We start from the raw sequence: 23,829 nt of genomic DNA, 5'->3' as shown, positions 1-23,829 counted from the left end.
ATTGTTATTTAAATTGTGGGGCAACTTATAGAAATCTTATCAGAGGGCTAAGTATAAGTATAATGAAAACCTGATCAATAATGCAACAAACAAGTGTCAAACTGCTTGGAAGGTAATTAAAGACGAAGTTGGTGTAAAGAAACAGCAACCTTCTTCAATTTCAACAGATACGTTTAATGACTACTTTGTTAGTGTAGGTGAATCTGTTGCTAAGATGGTCCAAACAGTAGTGGCAATTCTGTGAAGCATAGTCATATTGACTATATGAATAATGTCAACGAAATAAAATCTAATCCAGATGCTAGAACAGGCCTGGGATCCAGCGTCAGAGCAGAGGTGTTGCATATAACTTCTAACTTGAAAGGTTTCTATTAGTCAGACTACTATGGCCTCTCAAACAAGATGATAAAGTGTATAATGCCAGCAATTTGTATCTCCTGTTACATATTTAATAAATAAAATTTTAGATCAAGGAATATTTCCTGAAAGTTTAAAAGTTACTAAAGTTATCCCAGTTTCAAAAGAAGAAGAATGTAGATGAACTTGCTAATTTTAGACCAATTGCTCTGGTACCAATCTTTTCTAAAATTATTGAGCACTTTATCAAAAGACGACTATATTGTTTTTTTGTACAAAATAATTACTTTACGAATGCACAATTTGTTTTTTAGCTGGTAAGTCTACCATTGATGCAGTTGAAAAGGTTGTTACTGAAGTTCTCAAGGCATTTGAAAAAAATTCTTTCTTGGCTTTGACTCTGTTAGATTTGAGAAAAGCTTTTTGATATTATATCGCACAAAATACTGCTTAAAAAGCTCTCTAAGTATGGTGTAAATGGCAAAGAATTAAACCTTATACGTTTCGTGACCTTGTGAACAGAAAACAGGTGGTTGTAATGGGGATCAGGTGTCTCGTATGCGGGAAGTGGTTAGAGGTGTTCCCCAAGGGTCCTGTTTTGGGGCCACTCCTATTTGTCATTATGATTAATGATCTTCCATCCAACCTCCCCCATCAGTCTGTCCTCTTTGCAGATGATACATCAGCACTGGTTAAGGGTTACTCTCTGGATTATGTGAAACGTGAATCTGCTCTATTAGTGGAAAGGGCTGGTGACTGGTTCTCAGCAAATGAGTTAATACTTAATGATGATAAGTCAGAACAAATCATCTTTACATTAAGGAAAATAGATGGAGAGTTAGTCAATCAGCATGTCAAGTTGCTCGGTATTCATCTAGACTCAAAACTTAGTTGGCATTATCATACTGAGCAGCTAATTACTAAACTATCTAGAGTGTTATACTTATTGTTTAAGCTTAAGTATAATGTTGATTCTGATTGTTTGCGTATGGCCTATTTTGCATTTTTTAATTGTCACTTGAACTATGGCATATTGCTATGGGGAAATAGTCCTGGAGCTAACAATGTATTTTTATGCCAAAAAAGGGCAATTTCGAGTTATGGCTGGTATAAGTCAGATAGAAAGTTGTAAGCCATATTTTATTAGTTTTAAGATTTTTAACTGTACCTAGCTTGTATATATTGTGTAATTTATTATATGTTAAAAAACATTTATCTGATTTTGTTGAACGCAATGTGTATCATAGCCACTATACTAGGAACTGTGATAATCTTAATTTACCAAGTACCAGACTCCAAAAAGTGATAAACAGTCATAAATATATGCAAATTAAATTGTATAATAGTTTTACCTGAATATGTAAAAAAATTAAGTATTAATGTATTCAAAACAATAATTACAAGTTTTTTTGGTGAGGACTGCACCATATTCTATTGAAGATTTTTATCATTATTGTAGTTATGACAATTTGTATACTGCATAGTATAGTTTAAGTATTAGTATGACAATGTCTATTGCTTGTAATATAGCCTAATGACAAATAAAGATTTGAATTTGAATTTGAATTTGTTTTTGAGTCAGAAAATTACTTTATTGTTCTAAATTACCTCAAACGTAAAAGAAAAAGAGCTATACAATTTTGAAACTCACATCTAGGTTAATATTGAATGAAATACTGTTACATACATCAAATTGCTTGTTCAGCACAATATGTTTCTTTATAAAGATTTAACCTTTTAACTATAGACGGTTTGCCTGTTCAACAACTAAATCAGTAATTAAAAATATACCATTTTTTTAACCGAAAATCCATAATTCAGGATTTCAATAGGAAATACTTTGGGATATTAATTGTCTTTCAATAACTTGTTTCACTTATGTGTTGTTAAAAAGCTAAATATAGTTGGTACGATCTCATTACCTTTTGGATCCCCTTTTCATAAGACAAATATCTAACAAAACACATGCAATGCATTCAAATACATTATAAATACAAAACTATGTAACTTGATATATCTTCAAACTTAGACGAAAGTACTACAATAACATTGACCATTTACATATAATACCACAGTTATAATTTATATATATATATATATATATATATATATATATATATATATATATATATATATCACAATTTTTATGTTTTTTCTATGACTTTACAGATAGTTTTGACTTTGTATTTCCACTCAAGGTTAAACACATTTCTTTAAGAAATAGGAAGTCAAGAGCAGATACATCACTCAAGCCTGGACCAATTAAATTAAACTGGTACACCCCTGAACTAGCCCATTTAAAGTTAGATAGCCCTTATTAAAGACAGACCTAAATTACTCCCTAGGTTGTGCGGGCTTCGCATAGAGTATCGCCTTGGTATAAAGAATGTCAAGCTTTCAACTAATGCCAGTTATATGTCAGTATTGCTTAACCCATGTAAGGCGGCGTGGAATCTTATCGACCCCAATATGTTTCTGATAATAAACTTGAAGCAACGGCTGATAAGGTAACACTTACTTTGTCCAATCTGTGGATGAAATTCTTAGTCAGATTCCGGATGTTCCAGCCTTGGTAACTGATTACTTAATGAATGTTCCTAATGTTGAAAAAGAGTTAACCTGGAGTCCTGGGGTCCCTGTCAAGAAATGTTGAGTTACCACCCAATATCTGTGATACTAATGTTTGCCAAATTTTTTTAGGCAGTAATTTTTTTCCCCAGTTGTACAGCTAATTTGAAGAGCACAGTCTACTAGAGCTGACTCAGTTTGGCTTCAGGAAGAAAAGCTCTACTTTACTTGCAGTGAAGTCATTGGTTGATAAGCTTCTGAATTTGTTTGGAATTAAAAATTCCACATGTCATTTTAAGTAATCTCTCTTGCGCTTTTGATTGTATTCCACACAATGTCCTTCTGATTAAGTTGCAGCATTATGGCCTAGGAGACAGTGTACTCAAGATGTGTAGCTTGTATTTGTCTAATAGGCAACAGATTATGAGTTTAAATGGTGTCAATTCGACTCCAGTTAATATAAAAAAATGGAATGCCACAGAGTTCAATGTTGGGTCCGTTGCTATTTCTGGTAGCAATAAATGATCTTCACTATAGTTTGCTGAAAGTGTTATTCTTTTTGCAGATGATACTACTCTTTTTTTCATCTGATAGTGACTTGACTCTTGTCAGATCTGTGGCTCGGGAATTATTGCATGTAGCCCAATAGTTGTTTAGTGGTTTATGCTGAATAGGCTATCATTGAATCAGTTGAAAACCAAAGAGATTATATTTATTCTGTCAACCCATATTATACCTTCTTTCATTCGATTTTAGCATATGGTACTAGGCTCTCGACATGCAACAAATGTTCAGAAATACCTTGTACTTCAAAAGAGAGTTGTACGATTAATTTCTGGACCTTATTTCCTTGAACATTATAAACCTCTATTTGCTCAAAAATGTATTTTAACTGCGATGAACAAGTACATTTTACAATGCCTTAATGAGATTAAAATCGGACAAGATTCATATCTTATTAATCACTGTCATGACACTAGACATAATGCTAATATATCTTTCCCTAGAAATAGACTTTCCAAGACCAAGATTGCTTTCCTGTTACAGGTTTCAGATTCTTCAAAGTCCTGCCACTTTAAATCAGAAACCTTCTTCATCCACCCAAATTCCTAATAGCAACTAAGAAATGTCTCCTTGTTCATCCTTTTCACAACCAAACATAAATTCTGTGAAGCCGATCACAATACCCTCCTTAGGTATTTAAGGGACTAATGAAGACATAGAATAAGATGCTTGATGTATCCCTACACCATAGATGAGGTACGGTGACTTTATTTTCTTCTTTTTTGTTTGATTTATGCATGAAGCGTGCATGTTTGTACATAGATTGTTTTTTTCTGCGATTGCATGAAGTGACTTAATTTATTGCTTGTTTATGAATTTGTTTTATTATTTGATTATGTATTGAATCTTAATTACGAACCTGTTGTACAGTTTGTATTTATTGGTGAAATAAAGTTTTAATGAGTCTTTAACTTGTTTAAACGTACACACGTACACACGCACGCACACATATATATGATTGCAGAATTTACTAATCATGAGCTATTTAAATTCTTAAGTGTTAAATTGTGTTTTTCTTAAAATAATACATTCATGGATCCGCATGTTATCGCCTCCACAATAACCACAGAATTTCTTCACGAAGCAGCAATCCTCAGTACTTCAATGTAGAATGCTACACTCCAGTAGACCTGTAAACTATCTCTCACCTTATCACTACACTGTACAAAAACATTATTGTTCTAATTTCACCCCAAGTTTATTTTAATTTAGAAATGGTCTTTCTAATGTTAAATTAATTATTGGAATCCAACTAGACTTATTTAAGCTGTATGTTTAAATCTAATTGCATGTGGATGCACCAGTTGTGTCAACTTTCAATTGTTACTACACCTTCGTATTTATCCTTTTTTTTATTTGAGGAGATTTTTCTGACATGGTACTAACTACTTCACAAAAAGCTTTATCGTAGAGCATTACTTTAGGTTATACACAATTGGGTGTATGAGTGGGCCAAGTTTGTCACACTCTATTACATTTTCATGGACATTTTCACATAAATCTGCCTAGTAATGCTATAATTATTAGTTGTTAAAAATGTTGCATTGTTACAGCAAGTGGTACAGTCACCGAAAAGAAGCCTAAACCGAACATCTTTGAAACTGAATATAAGCAATGCGTCATTGAGAAGAATGGTCAAAAACATTGATGGTCTTCCCTACAAAGATACAAATTTGGGCAATCTTTGAACGGTATAATGAAAATATTCACAGTTCCATACTTCACTTCAGTATTAGCAATGTGCTATGTAGTCCAGTCAATGTGTTCTTCTGGATATCAAGATATTCTACAGCTGACGTTCAATCAATTTTTTAATTGTTGGCCATTTGTTGAGAAGCTCAATGTGGACCATGTCTTGTCACAGTAAATCTGCTCTAAATCAATTATTTATTATTTGAATTAAATCATTTTGGTGTAAAGATTTTTTTATGAAAACTACACAAAACATGTGTGTAATTATTTAGTAAAACTGCTGGTTTTTAAGACATTAAAATTCAAATATTTGTAATGGTCACATTATACAGGGTGTATATTATGTCTGGAAACACCCAAATATATCCTTTAATAATTTAAATATAAATTTGAAACCTCTTACAATCGTGATAGAGATTGGGCATCTACTTTTTGGAACAATGTTTTGTTATGTCACACCAACGGGGGACGTCCTGCCGAGGGTATCGTGAATATTCTTAATGGAAGCCTATACCTTGTGATACATAATTTTAAAGGTAATGGCTTACTGAATTGAATGCCACAAACCGCATCTCAAAGGAATTATTCTATCAGAAAATAGAGCATTTTTAGTATTGAAAATTTACTGATGTTCAACAATGTAATTTTAACATGGTTCTTGCCACAAAATGTGTTACACTAATTTTTTAGCATTTTTTTAAATGTTCAATTAAATAAAACAAAAATTTCATTTTAAGCTGGTTCTATTAGCACAAATTTGCCAGTTTTTATTACAGTACAATTATGGAAATACTTATGTTATTGATTTCTTATTACAAATAAAAAATAATGTATGCTGTTAGAAAAGTCTTACAACAAACGTTTTACCTGCATTTGGTGTCAAAGCAATTGTTCGAACTGTGTTCCTTCTACGGTTTGACAATGAGCCAATCTTGTGTAAAATGATTCGACAGAGTTGCCTAACATTTCTTCAGTTATCAAAGCAATCTCCTCTATAATCCTGTTTCTTAGGTCTTCCAAATTATGAGGCTTTCTTCTATAAACATTGGATTTTAAATGACCCCATAGGAAATAATCGATTGGTGACAAATCCGGAGATCTTGGAGGCCATTCGATTTCTCCTCTTCGGCCAATCCATTTATGAGGAAACCTTAAATCCAAATACTCTCTTACCTGTCTCCCATAATGGGGTGGAGCACCATCCTGCTGAAACCATACATTATCAAAGTATTCTCCTGATGCAATTTGAATAGCTGGGATTATTTCATTTTGGAGCATATTGTAGTAAAGTTCGGCATTTAAATTTCCATTGATGAAAAAGGGTCCAACAATTTTGTTACCTAAAATTCCACACCATACGTTCAGTTTTTGTGGTTGCTGTGAATGGGACTCAGTAATCCAATGTGGGTTTTCACTAGCCCAGTAACGGCAATTGTGCCTGTTAACATTGCCATTTAGGAAAAAAGTTGCCTCATCAGAAAATAGTATGTTGGTCAGAAAATCTCTATTGTCATCACATTTGCGCATCACAAGTTCAAAAAACTCAACTCTTCTGTCGTAATCATCCTCACTTAACTGTTGGACTAAATGAACTTTAAATGGTTTGTATTTATTAATTTTCAAAATCTTACTCACAGACATAGGGTGCATATCATGTTGCTGTGCAGCTTTTCTGAGCGATGTATGTGGGTCTTCAATAAATGTTTGCAAAACATCTAGTGCATGTTCTTCATCTGTTGCAGATTGTATCCTACCCGACTTTGGCCGATTACGTACACTCCCTGTTATTTTAAAACGCTCAATAGTTTTTGATATTGTTGAAACACTTATGGGATTCCTTTCTGGGAAAGTGTCATTAAACAAATTACAAACTTCCCGATAAGATCTTTGACGATCGCCATATCCTCGCATCATCAACAGAGTAATTCGTTCTCTTTCAGACAATTCCATTAAAATGCCAAATAAAACTGAACTACTGTAATTAGATAACTTGTTGACAGCAATGCTTCAGAGACACTGATTAACTCGACAGGAATGATATGACCTTTGTCCATTTGAAATTCCCAAGCTTAGACCTGTCTAGTGAAAGCTCCATGCTCAACAAACTGAAACCTGTAGACCAGATGATTAATAACACAATAATGTTTCTCATAGGCTAGTGACCTTTGTCTCTTTAAACCTTCCTGCTGACTGGAAAACACCAAGTACAGATTCATAAGTAATCAGAGAAAGTGACTCATAAGTTTTATTCATTGTAATAAAAACTGGTAAATTTGTACTAATGAAACCAGCTTAAAAATAAATTGTTTATTTTATTTTAATTGAACATTTAAAAAATGCTAAAAAATTAGTGTAACATATTTTGTGGCAAGAACCATGTTAAAATTACATTGTTGAACATTAGTAAATTTTCAATACTAAAAATGCTCTATTTTCTGATAGAATAATTCCTTTGAGATGCGGTTTGTGGCATTCAATTCAGTAAGCTATTACCTTTAAAATTATGTATCACAAGGTATAGGCTTCCATTAAGAATATTCACGATACCCTCGGCAGGACGTCCCCCGTTGGTGTGACATAACAAAACATTGTTCCAAAAAGTAGATGCCCAATCTCTATCACGATTGTAAGAGGTTTCAAATTTATATTTAAATTATTAAAGGATATATTTGGGTGTTTCCAGACATAATATACACCCTGTATTAATTTCTTCATTATAAACGCATACACTCAGATGGGAAACTAAGCACTGGAAACCTATTTTCATACGATGAAATGTGTTTGCCTTGGCCTGAGCAGTAATGTGATATACCTTTGTCCAGAGAGTTACGGCACACCCTGTGCATAAATATTGTTCAGGAAAGGTGTCACAAACTTTTGTGGCTGATAGTACTCATGATTTTAAACAAAAAAATGCCCTATAAACATAGATCAAGAAATGTGTTGTTTACCCGCTAGTTACTATTTTTTTAAATTATTATTATTATGTCTAGAACTAGTAAACCTACAACAAACAGAAGTTATGACAAATAAGAGAAAAAATTCCAAAAAATAATAGTGAAATTCGCTTTAATATTAACAAAATGTCAAATAACAAAAACCAGTATAGTTTCAAAAATAATGGTAATTTTCAAAATACCAACTATTTTGCAATTTTATAACAATTCCAACGGTACTTTTTTCAACAAAGTCCGCCTCTCAGCTGTTTATTGCTCATGGCTTATGCAAGTGTACCTTTAAAGTGCTTGTGCTCACTTATGCATTGATGGGTTTAGTTTAAAAAAGTACAATTGCAATTATATAAAAGTAGGAAAATAGTTGGTATCTTGTACATTTTTCATAAACGATGCCAAAACAGCTGATGCCTTTCAACGAATAAAATATTTGTTGCTCCTAGCTTGTGCAAGTGTACCTTTAAAGTGGTCGTTTTATGTTTATAGAACATTTTTGTCTGGAATAATGAGTACAAGTGCCACAGAAGTTTATGACACCCTGTATATATGACACTTGTTCCCTACTTCCCTTATCTGCTCTGAGTAAGTCTGAAGTGCAGGTAGTGACTTGTTATGTTTAACATTAACAGTGTTCCAGAAATGTGAGTATTGCTAGTTTCCCATCAAACATAGAACAACTTTAAGGTGAATTTACAATGATTATTTTACACTCAGAGGATCCCATACTCATAGCTGGTTGCAGTATTAGGCTGTTGTATTCCAGTTCCAACATTCATAGTGCAGCTTCTGGTATTCCATGCTAAAGGTTTCAATTTTAGAAGATCGATTCACCCACAGACTGTAAACGAAAATGTTCCACTAAATTCAGCAGACACTTTTAATCCAATTAATTTATCTTTTAGTTTACTTAGAAACCGATATTAAATCATTTTAATAAATTTAAGTCACATACCATATCATCATTAGTTAATATGGATAATAATCCATACTATCCATAACAGACACTTCCATAGGACTTAGTGTTCTCAAGTATGAACTACAAAGAAACAAGGGTGTCAAAAGTACTTGGAAGAAAGCTTCCTCAAAATTAAAACTTCCAAAGTAATAAACACAAAAGTAGGTTCATACCTTATAGCTTGTATTCTTCGTAAACTATAGTACACAATATACTATCGTGAATTACACACAACGATTCAAATAAAGCTTGGAAATTTTTGTGATTTCCCTCCTTGAGTTTGATTTGTTCATATTAAAACTGAGCACTCCTTCAGATGGCTGCTTTAGCCCTTTCCAATCAGATTTTGTTTACCTATTCTCTCCATCAACTTGTATTTATATTAGCATATTTTAATTGAAAAACCAATTTTTATATTTTATACTAGTTTATTATATTTTAATTTATTGTATCACGCTATAAAAAAGATAATATTTTCGCTAACAAGTTTTCTATCGTAACCGGGTATGATATGTTTCAATATATTCTGCAGAAAGAAGACTAGGATGTTTTTCAGCAGATTTAGAGGTAGTACAATGTTTCCCTACAACTCGTATGTTGGACATCATCCGACATTGTAATGACATAATTTTTACTTAATTTTCAGCCGGTCTACGTTGTTTGTGATCGGTGCTATAATCAGCATTTTCAGGAACTAATAATAATGAAAACTGGATAATGCTCCACAACTGCTGGTTTTTTTTTTATTTTGTAGCCAGTTTCATAACCTATTTTGATACACATTAATGCCAGTAACTCAATATGTTGTTAACGAATACATATTTTCTTTCTCATTTCCAAGTTATTGCTGAGTCAGAGAATGATGATGAGTCTAGTATTTACGAAAATATACAATGCAATGATTACATTCTTCCAACCCTGGAAAACGTAACAGACAGTGACCGTAATAATTATAGCCTAGGTCTAGGCCCAACAGCAAATAGTGGTGGTAGTGATGATGGATTAGGTAACAGTTGATCTGCTTATGAAAGAGCTGATTTTCCCCATTTTCCTTATACACTGTTAGGTGGAAAATCATCTAATACATATTACTAACGATATATAAGGAACATTGCCCTGCAATCGTAACACCAATTTTAAACAATGCAGACTAGCGAAGAATGAAACAAAAGTGACGCCATTACAATGTTGGATGCAATCTGACATACAAGGAACGGCAAAATCAAGATGTTGGACATCATCCAACATACGAGACGTAAGGGTTAACACCCACACTGCGGCTCTGTACCGAATGTGTCAGTCGCAGTTAATATGTTAATGCCAATACATCATAACAAATATCATATACTAGCAGTTACCCACGGCTTCGCACGCGATTTCCTACAGAAAAATTGGGACATAGGAGGCATATTTCTTTTGAACGTCGTTATTACCCTTCTGAGATAAATGGTAGTCACTGAAAGATACTCCAAGATCATGATCTGTTAAAGATTTAAATTTTATAACAGTCTCAATATGCACCTGTGAAATAACTGGAATTTTTCTCCAATATTCTATGATTTTTGTATATAATTGAACTATATTACCCCAGCGTGGACAGGAGACAAAAAGTCGAATTCATTAGTGCACATACAATGTAATAAATGATGGCGCTCAATGTAATTTTGAAACGAAAATAGGCATATTGTAGGTACATATCACAGTCTAATGATTATGAGCTTCAGATGTTAAGCGAAGTTGTGTATGGTTTTTATTTTAGGCTTTGCACGTGTATCACTTCTGGATCGAATTAGTTATATCTCTGATGTCATGATTGAGCTTGCTTTGTTGTCTCGATCGAGAGAATATGTACACACGGAGTTTTGAGAACCAACTTTAAATGATGTAAACATATATTTCTTTTGTCGCATTATATATGTTTACAAAGAACAGCTGATTAAATTTGAACAGGCTCTTTCACTTAATAACATATGTTTGCTGCAATGCATTTCTTACGGGTATTTCTGTAACTTTTAGAGACCAGTGGGGCGGAATCCTGAATCGGGAACGGCATACAAAGTATCCTATGTCCTTCTCCCAGTTCTTAGCTACATCCCTACCAATTTTCAGCCAAATCGGTTCAGCCGTTCTTGAGTTATAAATAGTGTAACTAACACGACTTTCTTTTATATATATAGATTAGTCACAACAGTTTTGAAATGGCACAAAGTTGATCAAACCTTGCTATGAGTGCATTTTTCTAGGAAACTATCACATAATTCATTTTCAGTTCAATACTCAGACAGGTGTTGTCTGGGTAGGTTATGTGCAGTCACAGCTAACTAGATTAGCTTCATCATAATCTTTCATTACAGTTGACTTATGAGGTCCATTATGCTTTGATGTCATCAAATTTCAGTCTTCCTTACATTCCTCTTTATTTGAATTGACTAAAGAAAGAATGGAATATGGCAGTGATTAATTTTTTGCTACAAACTAGCAAATTAAGATGGCTGCTAAGCAGTTGTACTTACCATAATCAAAAATATTTTTACACAGACTTGGTGATACTTTGTAATTCTTTCCCAACTTGTTTGATAAAATTCTGTATCACACTCAAAGTTATTGCAGAAACTTTTTATGGACCGATTGCTAGTCAAGCACAATTAAGCATGCAAATTGTTTAACAATGTTTTGACAATCCATAAAAATGACACATTACCAATAAACATTTTACTGTATAAACGAAGAAACCACTAGTGCACTGTATAATTAAATATATGTAAAACAAAATCTTACGAACACCAACTTCTGAAATAAATTACCTGAATGATAAAAACAGACCCTTTGTTTCATCTTTCTGTGAAAAACTCAAACATTTTATTAGTTACAGTTTTAATGTGTTTTGTGGTCATAATTTTGTATTTATTTATTTTATCATTAAATGACAAATATATATTTTGTTTAAAACAGATTATTAACTACTGTATTCATATTTTTAATTGAACATGTATACTCTGATTAAATCACTTATGAATTACATAAAAAATATGTCATCTATGAATCCATTATGACAAAGAACAAGGAGCAATTTGAATCGATTTCCAAAAATACACACTTCACTAAAAACACTTCCCACAACAATTCACTGATAGCTCTGAACTCAAAATATGTTGCCCGACATTCATCTTGCAGAAGAAATGCTCACTAGGGAATCTTCAACCAGTGCAATGTTATTCTGAAAACATCTTGGATACACTTATATACTAATTTATTTGATCCCATTGTTTCATTTTAGGAATGATAAGTATATTTCAATGAGGAACTAGGCTACTGTAATTCTAGTATACATTTGCACTGAGAAATCATATTTAAATAGACTAACAGTATTCAGTTTTTCAGGTTGCACGAAGACAAAACTTGTAAAGTAAACTTCACTTAGAAAACCAACATATCACAAATCTCTACTATAAATTAAAAAGATGAGTTGATTTACCACCACCAAGTAATCTACGATGAGAATGAGAATGATGAATGATGTTAAATAAGCTAATAAAAAAATATCGTAGTCATGCAAAATTCAAAGCACCAAGTCCATGGCTGTAATTTTACAAATTATAATTACACTTTATCAATAAAAGCGCAATTTTAGAATTTTCAATTTTAGCTAAGTATTGAGTGAGAATGAAAGTTTTAAATTTATGTTCATCTACTTTTTATTTAGACTGAAATACTTATAGTATTAGGGTCTGGATGAATTCTGTATATATTAAGTAGATTGGTAGCAAATATAATACATTTCTATGCCAAAATACAAAAACCGCCCCTTCTTTTCATTTCTTAAATTTGTTTTTCTTAATTACCTTTTTAAAACCTATGATTTAAAATTCAGGTAACAGAGTGAAAAAGATAGAACACAGAAGTCTCGGAAAATTTCGGCGGTGCAATCCAATGGCCAGATCTAGGATGTACAACTGACGAATCTCAGTGAGACATCTGCGTTTAGACTGCTTTTGGAGTCGAGATACATATTTAAAGTTATCAATCTTTTTCAAATAGTGTGTTTATATTAGACAGGATCGTACTATTCATCTCCCGAGTTAGAGAAAGGCAAAAACTTTGTGTAAGATCAAGTATAAATGACCACTACTTAAACCTCCCATCAATTAATTCTAGATTGCCAACGAATCTAAATGTAATTTTTCCAGAAAACTCTCATATTTAGTAAATAGATAGGTAAGGTTTAAAGATTTAATAATAGTGCTTTCATATCAAAAAGATTGTTGTTACGTTTATTAATACAATCACATTGAATTGTTACCAAATTATTTTAAAACTTTTTACTTGAAATGTCAGACTCGACATAGTATGTTTATTATGTTCCACTGCCAGGACACTCCACTACAGTACAACACTACAAGCATGCAGGTGTAGATGCAGATGATGATGATGATGATGATGGTGATGATAAGGTGAGGTGTCAGTGGTCAGGACGGAAGACTGAGTGTCGTCGCCCACTCACCAGCTTCTCCATATCACCGTCTATTTTGAGGCTTGAGGGTGCCAGCAACTCGCTCTCAGCCGCACTCACTGCAATGTTGGCGGTACTGGGCTGTGGGGCCCGCTCTCGGAATGGCTCGGATGCCACCGTATACGGCAGCTCTGTGGGGAACACCTCGTCCCAGTACTGGTCCTTGATCAGTTCAGGATGCTCATGATGCATCTCGTCCACTATCAGGTACGAAACCTGTACATTGCAGTCAGTTATATACAATACACAACATTACCGAGAGACATTAGACAATAGAATTTAAGACTTTGAATAGTGGTGTTCAGTTCTGTCCTGGTAAATCCACCATATCTAAATGTACTAAATTATACTGTCACAGCAAAAATCAAAATTTATGAGATTAAAAAGTGAAAAAAACATTTATATGGTTTTACTATAATTTAATTTCTTCCTAACAAAACTATACCTTTTTGATAATTTCCATTAACATTAAAATTATTGCTTTCATAGAATCAAGGAATGTTCCAGCAGCAGATATTCATAGACAGATCAGTGAAGTGTACAACCTTAATGCGATGAGTGACAGTAAAGTGCGGAAGTGGATAGAAAGGGGAAAATGTTCATCATGAATCGCGATTTGGCTGGCCATCAGTAATCATGAAAGATCTGGTCAATGTCAACAATGATAAAATTCGTGAAGATCGGTGATTTACGTTTCATCATTATCATTGGAAATTATGACCGAAGTAAAACAACATTGAACAAAACAGTCTCTGAACATTTGAAATTTTGCAAATTGCGATCACATTGGGTTCCCAGGCTGCTTACTGATTAACACAAAATAAGTAGAATGGGTTGTGCTCTTGAGTTTTTGGTCCGATATCATGAGGAAGGCGAAACACTTTTAGAGAACATTGTCACAGGTGACAAGACATGAGTTTCTTAACTAACCCCAGAATTGAAACACCAGTAAATTGAATGGCATCACACAATGTCACCAGTTGAAGTCAAGACCAAACAAACAATTTCAACATTCTACGTTATGGCGACCATGTTTTAGAATAAACATGGAATATTGTTAGTTGATTTTGTGGAATGAGGAAGAACAATAATTGCAGCCGCTTACTCTGACTAAACTTTGATGTGCAACACAGAATAAGCAACTTGGACTATTGAGATCTGGAGTTCTCTTGTTGCATAACAATACCCTGCCATCCAAACCTAAAATCTCATCACATCATTTGATTGAGAACAGATTGACCACCCGCTGTGCAGCCCGAACTTAGCTCTAAGCGACTTTCACTTGTTTCGGTACCTAAAGGAGTTTCCCAGCGGTAAGCACTTCAACACTAATGACAAAATGAAAGAAGCAGTTGAAGATTGGTTTTCCTCATAGGCAGTAGACTTCTACGAAATCAGCATTCAATAGTTTGTAGAACGTTATGACAAATGTTTAAACAAAAATGGAAACTATGTTGATAAATAAAGGAAGATGTCAGGAACCAAACAAAACAAATTCTTGGAAAAATTTGTTCTTATTTATTTTTTATATGACAACAGACCTTATTTTCCGAATTACCCTCATAATAGTATAGCATGTAGATAGAATAGGTAAAAGTGTAACCTTTATGTTTCTGCAATTTGGCAACACCGAACAGTTCAAACTGAATCTCTCTCCGAAGTTGACGACAAAGTGCTAAGAACTCACAAAGTACCCCATTATTTGTATGTTTATTTTAATGTTGCTGTGTTACGAAGAAGATGAATTGCTTTACAAACTGGTTAAGGTTAGTCTTCTCTCTCTAACTTCTGACCATCTACAATACAGTTCAGCAACTTACGAACGTTGGAATCTCACTTGTCACCATTATTCTAACTGAACACAAAGGGAAATACCATGTATGCCACTCAGTCAATTGCAATTAACAGTGGTAGCAATGAAGTGAACAAAAAACTAAATAATTAACTTACAGTGACATTTCTGTCCACAATCCAGTTGACCTCAAAGTCGTCGTCGTCTTCACCGAAGGGGTTTATCAAGCTCTCTGCCACTTTCAGCCATCCCATGTAGAAGAAAAACTGCACAAAAAAAATTATTGATACACAATTTTGTATAAACACAGTATAAACTACCTATCTGAAAATTGTTCGCAAAATATTTGTATGTTTATTAAATTTTCTTTTGTGAAAAATATTTGATTAACTTTCCAGAACTGGCATACCTCAAGGAACAGATAAATTTCTCATTATTTATATTTTGTGTGAGGCCAGCAGTACTTATCTTGCACTTATTTTCGATGCCTCTATCCTATAATAAGATTATACCACCTCTACACTGCTTATCACCTCTTGATAGCTTTGTTATAATCTGGCAATGTTATTCACATAAAACATAAAAACAACTTCCATGTTAAGGGTTCTAACAAACGAGTACAATTTGTTTATATCCTGTGAAATAACTGTGTCTCAGAAGAAAGACTGATGAGAAATTGTTAGTGTTTATTGGAGAAATAAAAAATATGGCTTAATATAATGTTATTATTTTGTATTTCAAAACAAAAAGTATTCTAATTATTTTGAAAAGCATTAGAACTTTCATTAACCAAGTAGAAATTGTATGTTTTTTTTTTTTAAATTAGTTTATAAATAAAAAATTGTGATTAATTTTAAAACCATTTTATCTAATATAAGTAATGTTTATCAGAGATTTTGTAAGCATTAAAGTACTTTTGTTTTTACTTTAATTTTAAGTCTAAAAGTAAATTATGTATGCAATTTTTGAACATTTTAAAACAGTGTAAAGTCCTGAGGGTTCTTATGGATATATAGAAAACATTAAATACACATAGTCCACTTTATAACATGCTCTTCTGTGGTTAAAACATTGAAAGTTAATATTAAAATTTTCTGTATGTAATGAGTAAAAAGAAATGCTCTAACACTCAGCGAATAAGTTATACAGAACACTTTTAGATCTAAGGGTCACCTGGAGTGTAGTAAGCACAGGGAAGTAGTAGTCGATAGGGTTTTTGCGACTCTTTAAATTGCCCTCATTGATGTCCAACCACTGGCGACCCAGAACTGATGTGATGAAGAATGAGTAAGTGGCCAGGGTTACCACCTGTATAAACATCAACAATATCATGTATACCAAATCGTAGTTTCTTGTACATGTTTAATGTATTAAAAATAAATATGATGCACACTATAACAATAAAGACAACTTAACAATACTACTAGATAAATAAATAAATTTCTTTATTGCCGTAATAACAATTTTTACAACATTGCATGGCATGCGTCAAGTCGTGTAGGTATTTAAATAAAATAATATTGTAATGTTTTACAAAATTATATGTAAAACTAAACAAATAAAAGAAAGCACTTAAAATTTTAATTCTCAAATAAAACAAAACTTAAATAGAGAGAACATTATGGTTTATTGTGTAGGCCTAAAGCCTAGCACCCCCCACTCAACGGTTGTGCCAACTAACCTCCCCGGTCCACGAACTCGCCGACGGAGTAAAAGGCCCCTTGCACCAATAGATTCCTTAGCTTCCTCTTAAACAGTGGTTGCCCATTTTCAGCCTGTAGCTCAAGAGGCAACTTGTTGATAAGTTTGCCCCCGACCTCAGATGGCAGGGCTTCGAAAGCCCAGAGCCTGTGCTGCGCTGGTCTTAATGCATCCCTCCCTCTAGTGTTGTAGTCATGGACGTCTCTACCCCGCGTTACTTCACATTTGTAACAACAGTACAGGACAGTCTCGTACATGTAGAGGGATGGGAGCATTAAGAAATCGAGACTTTTGAAGTGCTCCCTGCAGGATTCTCTCATTCCTATTTTCGAGATGATTCGGATTGCTTTCTTCTGCAGGACAAAGCACCTTTGGAAGTGGGTGTTTGCGCATCCTCCCCACAACGTTATGCCATAAGACATGTGTAGGTACACAAGGCCATAATAGGCCATTTTTAGAATAGGAATTGCACAAAATTCTGCTAACTTTCTCAGAGCAAAGATGCCCGAGGACATTTTGGCGCAGACTGCGTCTACATGATTGTCCCACGTTAGACTTTTGTCAATGTGGATTCCTAAGAATTTAATGCTGTTTAGTTCTTCAATGACTGTGTCATTTAGCACAACTGATGGACCACAATCATGGGACACGCTCCGCCCTGAGAAATAGATGAAATTGGATTTTGAATCATTTGTCTGCAGATTGACCTTAGATAAGAACTGCAGAAAAGAATTTGCACTTACAAAACATTCCACTTCCAATGAGGCCCTGCATTTACTCTGAAAACAAAGAGTTGTGTCATCTGCGTACTGAATCATTTGGCGAGATGATATAGATGACCTGAGGTCATTAACATAAATTAAAAAAAGAGCTGGGCCGAGAATTGATCCCTGTGGGACCCCATATTTTACGAGGGCGTTGTTTGATGAAACACCATTTATATGGATTTGTTGCAGGCGGGAACTCAGGTACGACTCAAGCCATGAGAGTGGTGTACCTCGTATCCCACAGTCAGTCATGTAGTTTTGAAATGAGAGTCTGGTGGTCCACACAGTCAAACGCCTTAGACAGGTCAAGAAATACGCTAAACGTAGGTATTTGCCTCTCCAAGCCCTTCACAACAATGTCGATCAGTTTAGTGACTGCATCAATTGTCGATATTCCCTTCCAGAAACCAAACTGTTCCTTACAGAGAATATCATGCACGTCCAGAAAGTAGCATTCTAATGAGAAATAACTTCTCAAATATTTTGCTGATTGTTGGAAGAATGGCAATGGGCCTGTAATTGCTTGGAGATTTTGAATCACCTTTTTTGAAGAGTGGAATGATTTTTGCATTTTTTAGGCCGTTTGGAAATTGCCCAGTTTGGAAAGAAAATTAATCATTCTGGCCAATGGTTTCAAGATTGTGTGGAAACACTGTTTAAGAAGCCACCTCGACAACCCATAAACATAGATGTTTGGCTAAGATCGATACCAGTGATTGCAGCACATTGGTTCATGAGGAGCGTGTTATTTTGATGTTAATAAACGTGTAGTGCCAAACAAAACTCTTATGAAATTGAATAAATATCATGAATTGGATTGGACAAATCTACATATAATCAATATTCCTTTTTATCTTTAGGTTGTTTGTAAAGCCAGTAGCTAACTAACCAAATATTGACAAGAAGAAACCACAGCCTACATATGAATATCTCCCGATACTGAACATTTAGTTTTTTCACTTCCATCACAACCTATACAGTTTCGTAAATCCAAAATTGCAAAATTGTGTAAATTTCGTACATATTTTGAATGAAGCACAATTATTGAACAAGGATTAAATTAGATACACATAACATCAAGTTCGATATATTTTTGAGTAGTTTGCAATGTGTTGAAGGTGATTTTTTTCACCATTAATTAAATTACTAATGAAGATAAATGAAGTTATGGTAGTTTTGTATCACATTGTAACAAAACATATGGATTTCCACAAAGTGCATATTAAATTATTTAACTTCATTAAGAAATTATAAGAGGCAAGTAAGATATATGTAAATGCCCCCTAAATTGATTCTAATCGGATGGAAATCTTTTTTCGATTCAATAATTGCATTATTTACTAAAATGTTACATTTAAAATGCACAAAACCCTTGATGTAAACTCTCAAATAGGCTGTACTTGTGGACTAACCCTTGATGTAAACTTTCAAATAGGCTGTCCTTGTGGACTAAATGGAATCACAGAAACATAATCTGCCCTTACTTACCCCCCCCCATCCCCAACAAACCATTACTCTACACAGCTACCTACTTCACCTTCAGTAACAAAAATCTATATATTTCACACAGCCAGTGAAATTACACACAGCAACAGTCCTGTATGTAAACCACACCACTATAGTATGGACAGGAGTTTCTTGTTTGGAGTCATTTCCAAATGATTTACGTATAGAAACTTAAAACATAAAGCTGTATTATAACGTTTCAATTGTACATAGAAACAATCATGCTTAGTTTTCTTTTGATTAATTTCTTTGAGCCAATTCTAAATGGTTTATGTTTTTGAATTCAAAATTTAAATACATTACAATGTTTCAATCCTATTAAAAACAGTAGTTAAAAATAATTAAGCTTAGTTTTCTTTCAACTAATTTTTTCTTTTGAAAGTTAAGTTTTTCATCAACTGATTGTACTTGAAAGAGGAATAATGATGTGAACACATTAATGTGCTTGACAATGTACACATTTTGTTGATTCTATGAAAAGCAATTAGTAGACTGACTAGTGCTCTCTGCTATATAAGATAATGTTTTACATAATAATATATCAAAATAGAGAAATACATGTGTAATGATTACTAGCATACATCAACAATTTTTAAAACATTGAACTAATCTCATTTATAATACAGTAATATACATTCTTTAGTATTGTTAGAATTATTAATAGATTTTTATTTGCATAAATTTAAAGTTATATAAAGTTAATTCTCTATAACACGATTCCAACGAGAATAATAAATTATTTTAAGTTGCTTAAATTTCAACAAATAAAAATGTTTAATAGAAATTACTTAAGAAAGTTATAGATGAAAAAAAAATTTGAGGTTGTTCATGAAAATAAGTTAATATACATATTCAAATCTTAAACAATATTTTACCTGTGAGCTATATCCAGAAAGTAAGTGTACTGAGGCTCTCATGGTCAGAGGGATTTTAATTTCGACATGTTAGCTACATTACAGTGCTACACTTGATTCCTCCCCTCCACATTGAGACACAGGTTCGTACATTGAGAAATGTTTATGCGATAATGTTTCATGAAAAATGTTAGTCCAATCTATCACCAAGTGCAAATTATATGACGTCATCCATTATCTCTTTGGAAGTAAAACACTCTGGTTAAGGTTTATAATGAAGTAAAAACTCCATTTAGCGATAAAGCTAAGAATCGTAGGAGTAATTCAATTGGTTTCGTATGTTTAAAAATGGTCATACGTATCTGCATATCAGAGGAGCAAAAGACTTACAATTGTGACTAAAATTCTCGAAAAATTCGAAAATGTGCTCCTTAACGATTGCAGATTGACTGTGGATGAACTTTTTGTGATATTTCCACAAGTCTCTCCATATCTCTGCTACATGAAACCATCACAGAAATCCTTGGATATCGGAAACTATCCGTGTGGTGGGTCCCAAAACAGCTGACAGACCAACACAGGTTGAAACGAGTGGAGGCCAGGCAAGAGATTTTGAAACGCTAAAAACTCCATGGAGATAAATTCCTCCACTACATCATTTGGAATTATGCAGTTTTTACTTCTTTATAAACATCAACCAGAGTTTTTCCCTTTCAAAGGAGATAAAGGATGATGCCACGTATGTATTTCGCAAATGGGGGGAGATTGCATTGACATATTTCATGAAACGTATTGTAGCGTTGACAGTTCTCAACGTAATGACCACAAACTGAACTCGTTGCGGAGTGGAGGAATCAGGCTTGCCCAGTGGTGTAGCCAACATGTCAAAAATAATATCCCTCCGGCCGTACACTAACTTTCTGGATATGCAGTGTATGTATGTTTTGCCAAGTAAAGTTTTTTACTACAACTACTTTATGGGGTTAACAAAGTCTCAAAGATAAAAATTCAATTTACAGAGGTGAAATCATACAAATAATATTATTTAAAAATATATAATGGCTTAGCTATAATTCCTCGAGCTATAGGGTCAATCAGATTATACCTTCAATACATATACAACATTTTGCATTAAGATTATTTAAATCATTGTTATACTATGGTTCATTAAAGGAGAATCTTTGTGACGTTTTCAAGCTGTTAACGATTGCGTTATTGAGACACAAGAGGCTGGTACCTGAGTATAGACGAGTGGGACACTGATGGAGTCGTAGTTGAGCAGCAGTCCGCACTTGCCACGGAATGTATTGATCTCATCAATGATAGTCTTGACGGCAAAATCGTCTCGGATCCGGCCTTCCTTCCTGGCCCTCGTCACGATACTGGCAGCCCACACGATGGGCAACCAATGCTTCGAGTGTCTGGGAAACTTGTTGTTCAGATCTACGATGATTGCTTTCTCGTTTTCCAGGAGCAAACCTTACAAAGAGCAAGCAACAAAAATTTAGCTGATCATCAGTGTTAATGCAAATCTAAACTACATGTATGATCAAATTTTGAGCAATGCTCTGAAAAACCTAGTTTTTCACTGTCTTCAGATCCAAAAATAGTAAAATCAAGTCTAACATATTTTATACGACTAATATTCTACGCAGCATTTAATAATCTGCTCTATTTTAGATCTCACATAATTTAAACCTCGCTATGTGGCTGAATGAAAAAGTGTTTCAATTTGTGAATGCGAGATATGCCAAAATTTGCACAGACACTTGTCATAATATTTCAATTTCTTTTTAAGCGCTAAAATGTTTATTTAAAATAATAAAAATAGTAATCAACCACCACTGTAAATAACAACAAATTTCTTAAAAAAGACAATAACTGTAGTTTGATATAAAACTGCACCGCAGTGATGTACTAAAGATGATATCCCAAGAGGACTAGGGCACAATAAACTCATCTGATAATAGTATAATACCCTACCTGTAACTTTTTTAAATAAAACTGTACATTTAATGTATTTTTACTGATTGTACATTGATTTAGAAATAATAAATTAGCACTAATTGCTTCCAACCAACCTTAAACCAAACACAACTTTAACCACAGTGGTGCCATAAATATGGCACGGAGGATGGTCGACCACAACTGAAACTTGAACTCTATATTCACGTCATTGCACTTCAGACTTGTACATTTAATATTTGGTTAAAGCCATCTTGCCATACACATTTATAGAAAGAAATAAAATTAAACCTTGATTAAATCTTACTTTATTCACACCATTTTTTTTCTTAATGCACCATGGGCACATTGAACTAAGCAATAATTAGAATTATTCTCATTAAAGCTAGCACTTGATATGGAGGTATTTTCTGAGGTAACTGCCATTAATACAAGATTCAGTAAAGTAGTGTGGTAGTTTACATCATCCATCGCTACATAATAGATAGAGAGCACCTTTCAAGGCTGATATGGTCATGCTTCATAGAAGTAACAAGGACTTAAGAGGATAAAAGAAAATTTTTAACCATTTTTCAAAGTTTTGGTTTTCATTTTTCAAATATCTAGAATCTTTTATAACATTTAAAAAATAGACAGTCGATCAATCTTGCCCCACCAATGAAATGTGATATAATGTGTTTAGAACCCCCAAGAATAATTCTTGGATACATCACTGATCCACAGTGCTACTCCTATGTCACTAATCACTGCATAGATAATATCTGCAGATCTACAGCTGTTGGAATAACCTGCAATCCAAGATTAGGAGCTCAGCATAACGTTATCAACAAAGCATAACTGCTTATAAAGACAATCAACAAAGAATTCATTGCAGTTGGATCACAATTTGGTATACAATGGTATTAAAAAGATTAAATACAAACACAATACTTGTATTAAGAGAGCGACAAAGGATAGTGTACCTGCATCAACAAAGTGGTCAAGGGTAGGGAACCTCTTCTTGACCCGTGGAGAGATCATGGTAAAGACCATGGTGAGGCACAGGCAGACGTATCGCATGATTGTTCGCCTCATCAACCTCCCTCGCTCATCCTGTTACAATTAGACACAACCTGTTCAAACTAAGACTGTACAGTCGTATTTAATATACTATAATAATGTAATAAGGTAAACTTTTATTTCTATTTTATTTATACTCAATATTTTCTTTTACTTTAGAACTTCCTTTAATACACACATTGTTCAAGAGATCCTTTTACATTTATAAAATGTTGTGCAAATAAAAAGTGAAAATTATACTCTCAAATTAAACTAAAATAAAATGACTCTCTCTATAATATATGTAGTTAACTCCTTTATTGTGGGTCTATACTGAGTGATCTTTTTGTATTGAGCATAATATATTTGTTGGTCTACCACAGTCACCAAGGATAAACATATACATTTTCATTTCTGTATAGTTAACTTTAATATAAAGAGATTATAAAATACATAATTATAATTTATCTGATTGTAGGTTATTAGGAAAACTGTTTTTTCTGAGGATATGCTGAGTGAAAGGGAAGTAGGATGCAAGCATACATCAATTTTACAAAAGCACACATCATTTTTACATCACATTCACAGAAATAAAAATATTAAAAC

The 23,829-nt window shown here is 33.5% G+C and overlaps 1 protein-coding gene across 1 annotated transcript in view; it reads right to left on the bottom strand.

Annotated features, from left to right (window-relative positions):
* The window catches only part of LOC124361868 (bestrophin-4-like), a 96,204-nt gene that overhangs the window by 6,013 nt on the left and 66,362 nt on the right, over window positions 1-23,829 (bottom strand). The window contains 5 exon segments of the mRNA XM_046815912.1: window positions 13,592-13,816; window positions 15,551-15,658; window positions 16,566-16,700; window positions 21,458-21,699; window positions 23,148-23,277. Of these exon segments, the coding sequence (XP_046671868.1) occupies window positions 13,592-13,816; window positions 15,551-15,658; window positions 16,566-16,700; window positions 21,458-21,699; window positions 23,148-23,277 (840 nt within the window).

Source organism: Homalodisca vitripennis, chromosome 5 (genome assembly GCF_021130785.1).
Source record: "Homalodisca vitripennis isolate AUS2020 chromosome 5, UT_GWSS_2.1, whole genome shotgun sequence".
NCBI classification, from domain to species: domain Eukaryota; kingdom Metazoa; phylum Arthropoda; class Insecta; order Hemiptera; family Cicadellidae; genus Homalodisca; species Homalodisca vitripennis.
The sequence above is the reverse complement of the archived record's forward strand: the minus strand, read 5'-3'. Positions and strand labels throughout refer to the sequence as shown.